The sequence below is a fragment of the Ptychodera flava genome, chromosome 15 (genome assembly GCF_041260155.1).
Source record: "Ptychodera flava strain L36383 chromosome 15, AS_Pfla_20210202, whole genome shotgun sequence".
NCBI lineage: Eukaryota > Metazoa > Hemichordata > Enteropneusta > Ptychoderidae > Ptychodera > Ptychodera flava.
In genome coordinates, this window is record NC_091942.1 from 15,565,997 (window position 1) to 15,576,828 (window position 10,832).

The following is a 10,832-nucleotide window of genomic DNA, read 5'->3' on the forward strand; positions in this document are numbered from 1 at the left end:
CTTGCATCAAACATCACTCTGATAGCACGTTTCTGAATCTTATGCAACCGTTTCATAAACGGTGATGCTCCCCATAAATGACAACAGTAATCCAAGTTTGGTAAAATATAGCTATTATAAAAAAGTTTTCTTATATTCATAGGTAAAACTGTCTTATTCTCTTGAGCAAAGCAATATTACTATTTACTTTTTTAAAAATCTTGTCACAGTGCTGCTTCCATGACAGATTTTCATCGACAAGCGTACCAAGAATCTTTTCACAGTGTACTGCTTGCAATTCCGTTTCACCAAGATAACAGTCTAAAGTTTGTTTATTAAATGTCTACGTTTTTGTTGCGTTGTTACAATCATTGTCTTTGTCTTGTCACAATTAATGGCCATTCTATTATTCTTACACCAATTATAAACATTTTTTAAGTCAGAGTTCAAAGTTGTCTCAATTTCTTGAATACATTTTGCACTGGTAGTTATGGTTGAATCATCTGCGTACATGTCAATGTTATTATCAATATAAAGAGGCAAATCATTTATGTAAATGATGAAAAATAAAGGCCCAAGTATACTACCTTGGGGAACGCCAGTCAAAATATGTTGCTTTGTAGAGTAAAAATTTCTAAATTGAACCAATTGCATGCGATTTTGTAGGTAAGAGTTAAACCACCGAAGAGATTTATCATCGCACCTGTAAATTGATAATTTTTCTAACAATACACTATGATCAACCAGATCAAAAGCTTTCTTAAGATCCAAAAACACTACTCCATTAATATTTCCATTATCCATAGCTTTTAGCCACAAGTTGCTAAGTTTAATCAAGGCTGTTTAATCAAGGTAGATAGGTATGTATGTATATATGTATGTATATAGGTAGGTATGTATGTATGTATATAGGTATGTATGTATGTATGTATGTATGTATGTATGTATGTATGTATATATATATATATATATATATATATATATATATATATATATATATATATATATATATATATATATATACAACACTATGCATTGATATGTCACATCGAACATTTACGATAGGTAGGTAGGTAGGTAGGTATTTCACCGAGTTCATTTCTCGAGGAGAGCACCATTTATTTCAAAACTACACATGGGCGTGTAAAGGGACACAATAGCGACTGACTGTTCGTAAATCCCACACAAAAACTGCATGGGTGTTTTCTATTGTCAGCGTAAGTGCGTGGTGCAGTTTTCGATCCGGGCTGTAACTAAGCACTAGATAAACTCCACCCACACACTTGTACACGTGGAATATGATGCTGGACTTCACGGGCATCTGTGACTTTTGTTGACTTTTCCACTATTTTTGTTTTTTAATGTCATCTGCAGTTTCCTGCTCCTCTACCCAAAGGATGTTGAGATACGCAGCATTCAGCTTGTCCACTCAGCCTGTGCATGTATAGACTGCATTGGTGCTGTTTACAAATGAATTCTTGTCCGGAATAGGATGTAAATGTCAACAACAAGTGTTTTCCTTCATACACGTCTACACGCTGTGTTGACAAGCTGAACAGGGAAAGTTTGAACATGCTTTGGGGAGTAGAACAAGAACTTGCTGTTGACATACAAAACAAAACTGGTAAAAAAATTCGCTAATGTTACAGCTGCAGGTCCTTCGAGAAGTACTGAAATTTTCAACATCGGAAAACATACCGGATATGCCGCGATGCAAATTACTTGAATTTTCGCACTGACAACGCAATCAATGCATAAACAACGGCATCTCAAGTGAATAACTACATTGAAAGCCAACAACAAAAGTAAAGCGAACAAATACACTTGAATGTGACTGTCAGAAGTTATTAGAGCAAAAAGAAGTCATTATTTAAATGTGTATTTTCTCATCGTGTGTTTGGCGGTTACTAAGCTGTATAAATAGAAACTGTATTTCAACAGCCTGTCTGGTATTATGTTAAGGAAAGGTAATTAATACCTTTACTAATGAAAGTTACTGACAAAAATAAATATATATATATATATATATATATATATATATATATATATATATATATATATATATATATATAAATATATATATATATATATATATATATATATATATTATATATATATGTGTGTGTGTAGGTGTGTGTGTGTGGTCTGTATATATATACATATACATATACATATATGTGTGTGTGTGTATGTGTGTGTGTGTGTTTGTATATATGCACACACACATATACATACACAAACTATGCCTTTATATATATATATATATATATATATATATATATATATATATATATATACACATATACATGCTGCACATATTAGTAAGGTAGTTACGTTTTAGATAGATAGATAGATAGTAATCTTGCGAGGTTGAACCTATGTTGCCTATGTGTTGACTACTGCCATAAAATATTATACGTATGATTCTCATCCAAGATCTTTTGAAAAATTAATGCGGCGACGCAATCTTATATTTTTGTCTTTTTGTAAGTGATAAGCTCCCGCTACAGATATACAACAACAGTTTCTAAATACTTACATGCATCGGTCAATGTGATACGTAACACGATGAAGGCATGGCCTCTCTAACCAGAACTGTATTCTATGCATAATATACAATTCTTTTCTACTATTCATCGTACTCTTGCAGTGTTTTTAATTTTATATTTTGTTTTGAGCGAATCTGGATAAAAAAACAGGCCGACGCTGCTATCCTCGACCGGCTTGCGAGGATGAACAACGAACCTTTTTTGTTTTTGCCACAGGATAATGCCTGATGGTGGATAGGCCTGGACGAAGCGTTGCTGATTGTCCACACCTGTAACCGTATGCCTGTGCTTTTCCCTTTTTGTGAACAGGTTCTTATATATGTATTCTATGCATAATATATATATATATATATAAACATACATAATTTAAACATTTCTTAATAAGAACGGCACGCCATGCTGCACATATTAGTAAGGTAGTTGTCATATATATATATATATATATATATATATATATATATATATATATATATATATGCTGCATATATATATATAGATAGATAGTAATCTTGCGAAGTTGAACCTCCTACAGCGTGCGTTGCCTATGTGTTGACTACTGCCATAAAATATTATACGTATGTTTCTCATCAAAGATCATTTGAAAAATTAATGTGGTGACGCTATCTTATATTTGTGTGTATTATATATATATATATATATATATATATATATATATATATATATATATATATATATACATATATATATATAATATGTGTGTGTGTGTGTGTGGTGTATGTATACATATATACATACATACACACATAATATATATATATATAAATATATATATATATATATATATATATATATATATATATATATATATATATATATATATATATATATATATATATATATATATATATAACGTTGAAACAAAAAGCCGACACAATTTGTAATGATGAAAAAGTAGGATTTATTTTCAAGAAAGACCAGCCATGAGGAACACCAAACATGAACAGAAAAAAGTTTGCAGAAGATGGTCGTTTTACAATAAACAAGCCTGCATTCGACTTTTCCTTACAGTCCGTCAACAAATATGAATATTCGGGCTTTTGATACAATCACGTGTTGGATCATGTGACCACATTCTTTGTTGATACCCTTTGATGCTTCATTTAATGTTTCCTGTTAGGCTGTTTCGACAAAATTCCGAGTTTTCCCAAGTGGGACCAAACAAAGAGCTGGAAGTCGCTCCGTGTATCTCAACAATCCCTTTGTTATGGCTTAGCGTGTACCTGCAAAGACAAATAGCATGGCCAAATCTTGATCTCATAATAGTGAAAATTGCCTATCCATCCTCTGAGAGGGTGGTATGATTCGTTGATAAGTAATTTTATGGACTGTGTTTCCTTTCTATGGGTAAATCATAGAACTCGCGGTTCAGGGTTAAGTAAATAAAATCGTCCCTTTTTATAATGTTTTTAAAGCCCCCATTGTCCCTTGCTTCATCGTTTTATTTCGGCTTGGGTGAGAAAACACTATACGCCCCAAGTAACACCTACCAGTCTCCGAATTATGACCCCTGCTCAACAAAAGCTATTTACAATCCAATAAACTCGTCCACTTTTTGAAAAACCGGCATAAACTGCGTATAAATCACAACAGTCACCGTATTGTGAGCCCAATGAACATTTCCGTTGGCGGAATTGTGACGTAACAAGACCCGTGCTGAAAAGAGGCACCACCTTGAGCACTGCGCACGCACTACTTGTGAGTAGCGGCAAGGCCTAATTCATGCAAATTGTTTTGATAACTTTCTAATTTTGCTCCTTACAAACTTTCTTCCTTTTATCTTAAAGATGATTATCTCTCGTAGTGGCGCTTGTGACGGATTTCAAACCATTCGCCGAAAAATGCACACACGCATAGTAATGAGCATGGACAACTTGAAGTTGTGCAAAACGAAAGTCTACATAAGTTCGCTTGGGAATCGCAATCATATTTAAGATTGGTTGCTTTTAACATTCACGAAAACAAGGGAACTGTGACGGATATACCAGGGGGTTACAGTTTTTAGTACCTGATGTTACGGAATGTAAATAAGTGTATAATTTATCGTTTTGTTTAGCATTTTAGATGAATAGTTACACGAACTACTAACCAAATATCTAAAAAAAATCAGGGTTCACAAATTGACGTAATCGAATTTCCGAGATCTCTGAATAATTCATGGCGTCGCGAAATGGACATCATTTAACCTTTGAGTGCCAAAGTCAACTTTTGTTGCTTTTATAAAATATAACGTAGCAAGCAACTTTTTTCAGATCTAGACAATTTTTTCTAGATTTTACCCAAAATTTTGGTCAAAAATTGTAGCTATTGAAAGGCTATGTCAACTTGATCCAAAATTACCACAAAATTGCATGAATTTTCATGAAATCAACAAAATATTACACTGAAATTTTGGTGGGAAAAATTACAGCACTAAAAGGGTTAAGGAATCTCGGCATGACATCGGAATCGCTCAAATCGAGGATTCCACTCAGGAAATCCCGGAGGTCACCTCAGGACACAGCTGAGAAAGTCTTCGGATACTAAAGGGCGCTGTTCGTTGAACACTGGTAGACGGGCGGGCATGTAGAAACTGCCCCGGAGTGCGGTGTTTTCTTAGATTCGCCCCTATCCCTTCTATATTGATGAAAATAAAAGCTTCTTCATTATCGAAGGATATTCAGGGAGCCTACAGAGGATATAACATAGCTACAAGCAAGGGGTGTGGAATAATACTAAGCTGTGCCAAAATTATAAAGAAAGCTTTTTTAAACGTGAGTTTTGCCCATTCGACCAGGAGATTCCTGACAACGATCATGTTTCTCTTTAGTGGTTATTTTCAAGTCGGGCGAAACATTATTTGCAAAACGAAAAGAGGAATCCGCAAAAAAGTCCATACGTTCTACATAGTAAGTCTCCATTAGAGTGTTCAGCCGTTTGAATTAATATCTGCGAAGAGGTGCATACAACTGGCAAGGAGTAAACCTATTTCAAGAACCATTCTGTAAATGTTAATAAAAGAAACTTCATAAGAAGTCAGACTTTTTGCGGTTTCGATATCGCGAGAAAGCGTGCAAGATTATTTTCTCTTCATGAATATATTTTGGTAGAGATTGGTGAGTGGGAATTCCCAGACCAGAAACCAACAAGAAGTTTCTCTAACTCTTTCGGTATCTTCGTGTATTATCAAACATACGCTCTAAATTATGACAAAGGAACTACAAGACCGGCTTCCTGTTTTGACGTTTCTGTCCTGCACAGCACTGGGAACTACTACAAAGCGCTACAATTTAAGAAAAACAAATCCGACAATAAATGAGCTGAGTTTTTTTCGTTTTGATTTACAATAATTTTTTTTCTTAACCTTTTGCCTCCCATCACGGTTTTGTCGGATGGTGTTCTATTGCTAAGTTACCACTGATAAACGTAAGAACAAACCTATAACACAAGAAAATGTCATGTAAATGAAACTGGTGGATAAAAACGTCCGAAAATGGCGTTTGTAAAAATCCACATGGCAGTTTGGGAACATTATATATCGTACGCTTTGATTAAGGTCCTAAAGGCAGTCACGTGTTCCGAAAAAAAAGCTAACAAAGAGAACAACTTGAAGTAAGATCAGCATTTTAACACCGTCACGTAACATTTTGACGACATTATCTGCTACAAGTACTTTGGACACGCGCGCACGCATGAATCGTTCCATTCAATTCCCGCCAAGACTTCACCTTTCTTGTTTTGTCGTACACTCAATAACCCGCATCCACTTCCACTATCTTGCAGACTTCTTCCTTAGAGCAATTTTCACGGCCTAGTTCTTCCGTTACCTCCATCTTGACGTCTTTTTCAACTGTGAAAAGTTCGTTTGCATTCTGATCTTTGGCTTGTTCAATGCCGCAATTTTCGCAACTGTCCACTTCTTCCGTAAGTTTACTTCCTTTCGACCTATCGGTGTCCTGATCAAATTTTGATGGACTCAGTTCTGCAGGTTCCTCGTCACCATTTTCGGTCGTGGGTTGAGCTTCTTTGGTTGGTCTTTCATCTTCTTCCGTGCCTAAAGAAATTTCCGTCTTTTCGCAACCCTTGGCATTTTCCGCCTTACCTTCGTCCTTGGCATTTTCTGCTTTTCCGGTTTGCTTGCCAGACACGTCTATCAGAACTTCTCCATCGTCCCTTGTCGTCTTCCGGTCATCCTGAAAAGTGCTGCCACCTTGCTCAACAACCTTCACCACATCATTTCTGAATCTGAAGAAACCAACGTCGGTATTGCTTTCCCGTATGGTAACCGTGAAATTCTGTGCAGTGACGTCAGTAATAGCGACGCTGTCAATCACAGCCAGGCTGCACTCTTTCTTTGGCTGCCACAAATGCAGTGGTGTCAGAGTTCTGTATGATTTTGGCGCGCTCGCCGCAGACTGCTCTTGAATTGTGTCATTTACCGGGTCGATTGATATATTCTCCTGATCGGATTTGGGACTGACTGGTTCATAACGCGTCGACCTTTGCTTTTCTGTGGCCAGTGTCGTCTGTTGAACATCCCCACTTTGGCTGTTTCGCTGACGCAGCATCGGGGATCTCCAACTTCCCTCCGGTGAACGACGGTCATCTCTGAACGATGACGTCATCGACGTCTGCACTTTCGAAGCAATGTCTAAAGGTGACTTTTGACTTACAGTTCCGTCAGCGTCAGCCATTTCAGTCTCTGGGACACGATGTTGACCTGTGGTGGCCGCAGTTACTGCACCCGTCTCGTTGACACCGCTGTGTCCGTGTTCAACCAGTGATCCGCCATTACGGCCAACTCCATACACGTGCTTTGTAGCTGTCTGATAAACACCGCCATTTTCTCTGTTTTCACCTACACACGTCTCCTCATCCCCGCCCACTAAACTGTCCTCTCCGTTAACCAGCGCAAGCACGCCGACCGACTGATCGGACGATCGTCGGTAGAGAGGAGCGTCGTGTATGGTGCGATCACCTGAAACGCCGCCTCGGGTCTGTCCACCATCGTCATGTGGCGAAACCGCGTCGTTGGTTTTACAGGTGTCCTGTTTCAAGAAAATAAAGCAGAATGGTTTTTATGAATCCGAAAAAGATGCAAATTAGAACGAAACGAGAGAGACTAGGGACAGATGAAACATGTGCCCCCAATATAAACAGAGTCATAACGAGCGTGACACGAGAAAGGATAGTCCAATATGCGATGAGTTTGTTTACCTGGCTAAACCGACGTTTACGTGGTTTGCGACCTTTCCGCGGCTCACCAAACTCACCGTGGTACCTGTCGAAATACAAAAATGCAAAGGTGTAAGTGTCTTTGACTTTGAACACGTAACCGCCGGGCGGACTCTGCCTAATCATAATGCCAGCTAGGCTTCCTGAGTCATCATTTTTACACAACAAACGCTGAACACTGCGCCGTCGAGCTGTCCACTCCCACTTTTCGACCACAACGTCAGTGCCATGCAGACGCGGCAACAGAAGAGAAAAAAACAATTCCGCCTCACCTGCTGTTGAACTCAAATATCAACCGCTGATCCAGTATGTTATCCTTGGGCTCCCACGAGTTATATCTGAGGAAACAATAACAAACACTTACATAACAAATAATACAGGTTCACCAAACCATTCACATATAAATCGCAAATAAATTAACAAATACACACATTTATTTCTAATTTTAAAAAATTCCGAACTGCGGGGGAAGAAAAAAGTGATTTCGACTTACCTATCGGACCAGTCTTTCCATTTCACCAGGAATTCTATTTTGCCCTGTAAATCAAGCAAAATGAAAGGCAATGTCAAAAGTTTGCTACGACTGTCCGCACGGGGCTGGTGTTATGCAAAAGGCAAAAATACACATACACACACACTCTGGAGAGTTGAATGGTAACACAAGTTCGCACGGAACCTACCCGTCGGTAACGCTTTTTCAGAATCCGTTCAACAGCGAAGACCTGCTCGCCGAGCTCCGCCAATTCCATGGTGGCTCGCTATTGCTTATGTTCACGGTGTCAGAGCGGACTGGCTTGTTCGGGTACGGTGCGGACGGTCCGTCACCTTCGTGCGTCGGAATCTCCCGTACAGTGTGGCACTCACGCTCCAGCTACACTGTACAACGCAATACCAATGGCTATCCCATAATACCTGTGACGTCACGGGCAGATTGTTTGTAGCAGCAATACAGCATGAGTGTCGGCCCTATTACCGTCGCAGTTACTAAGGGACTACATTCAGCTGATTCATCGATATTTATGTTTGACCTATTATCAGAAATCATCATCATACGTGCTCATCGCGCAATAAACTTTCTGATTGTGCAATTTCTCTCCCAACGTCCATATCTTTGTGGAAAAGCAAAACGTACAACACAGTAGCATTGGCAGAGCGTCACTTAAAAAAATATATGACGTATCGTCACGTTTTTTGAACACGCTGCAAATGTTTGCGATGATAATATTTCTCACAGGTCTACGAGGCAAGATATTTTAACGAAAGCAAAAACGAAATGGCAAGCTTGGACAAATAAATGTTATTGCACGAATCAAGGACGAGCTTGTACAATCGAGGAACCGCAAACCACAAAACATAAGACGTTTATTTAATTGGCTTTTGATCGCTGACACAACAAGCTAATTGCCATTATTGCGGTCAACACAATAACCCGCGTCCTTGAGTTTGGATCGTAGGTTACTAGACCGCACGTTGCCAGCCACTAAAACCACAGACAAGATTGATGAAGAGACTTTAAAGACGATCGTGTCTGAACGTACGATTACGAATCAGTGAAACGGGTAGTACAGTCTCTTTGAAATTTCAAAGTAGGCTAACAATCTTTCGATCCAGTTTCCCGTCAATTTAGAATGTTTTTTTGTCTGTAAATTGAAAAAAAATCTGCTGAACATGCAACTTTCACAATGTACATTTCCGTTCGTCTGCTGCATCCCGCCTTTCGATACTTGCATGCCTCATGATAGCTCTCACCGAAGTATTAGTATGAAAATCCCGCTAAAAGTAACGCAAAAATATCGACCCACAAAACTTGCACCAACAGACTCGTTTGAATTATTAATGTCACAGTCTAACGTGCTCGGCCGTGCTTAGCTACAGACCTTGCAAGGCGCGACCACTGTATGCATTTAAGTTCTTTGACCCCACGTTTTACTGACTTCAAGGTCGTGGGCTTCAGAAAGTTGGCCATGTTCCATGTTGGAAATAAAAGTTGGAAAGCGTTATAATATGTGAGCCGGATTTCTATCTTCCCTTTTAATTTTGACCCAATGTTAACATCTCCGTGTGACCTATCATGAGACTTGTAGTTTGTTTTTTATGTTATTTACATCTGCTCACCAAACAATTCAGTTATTTTTCATGGACAGATCGTGACACAAAAAAGGTGGAATAGAGGCGGAAGTGCAGCTAACTCAGCTATTGATCATCATAAGCCCACTTTGTTCTTCTTCAAATTGGTAAATAAGACCAGTAATTGTAAATGTACCTCATATGAAGGAGTATACAAACCCGGCAGTGTTTTTTTTCCTCTCATAGTGTACCGTCACGCATCTGAACCCGCATTTAGCAAGAGCTTTCACACACTGTCTTTTTTTTTAGTTCCGGGAAAAACGTTTTCTGTGGAATCAATTATCACCGATCCAACATCGGCGGGCTGATCCTTTGTATGCATGTTGAGGCCGGCGGCATATTGTATCGGAATAAATTATTATTACCCTTTCCACAAGTTGCAACACACAGAAAAATTACAATAGCGGGCATGATGGTCGCATTTTATAACCGAGAAATTTATAGCTGGAGATTTTCAGACAGTTTATGCAGTTCGAACATGTTTACAACATTCACAAATCTTGCATGTACCGTCGACGATTCAATTGATATGCCAGGTGTTTAAAAGTAGAATACGCCGCGGGGACAGATATCCGAACTCTCAACTTTTTCGAATTCCGATACTTTTCTTGTCAGTCGTTTGGCGGCGGGGGGGGGGGGGGGGGGGAGGGGCTCATTTTGAGGCTCATGGAGAAAGAAAGTATAGTATATACCGTCTTAGATTTTTGAAAATCGAAAATTTAATTTGTTCCTATATAGATAACAAAGGAATGCGGTCATCTTGTATTTCAAATATATTCGTATATGATGGATGTTTGTTTCTGAAGAATCAAAATTTGCAACGTGACCCCTAATTTTTATTTTAATTTGGTAGGGACTGTTAGAAGTATCCTTTAGGAAAATTTGTGAAAAAGTTTAACAAGCCAAAGTTTTTTTCAGATTCGATGCGCTTACTATACCTGAAGA

At 38.5% G+C, this 10,832-nt stretch overlaps 1 protein-coding gene across 1 annotated transcript; it reads right to left on the reverse strand.

Annotated features, from left to right (window-relative positions):
* Nucleotides 1-3,423: 3,423 nt before the first annotated feature.
* LOC139151306 (chromobox protein homolog 8-like) lies at nt 3,424-10,239 on the reverse strand. Its single transcript, XM_070723989.1, has 5 exons — nt 8,441-10,239; nt 8,254-8,297; nt 8,033-8,098; nt 7,743-7,806; nt 3,424-7,573 (listed from the first exon to the last, which is right to left on the reverse strand). The coding sequence occupies exons 1-5, from the start codon at nt 8,507-8,509 to the stop codon at nt 6,275-6,277; spliced, it is 1,542 nt and encodes a 513-aa protein (XP_070580090.1). The 5' UTR covers nt 8,510-10,239; the 3' UTR covers nt 3,424-6,274.
* Nucleotides 10,240-10,832: the final 593 nt, after the last annotated feature.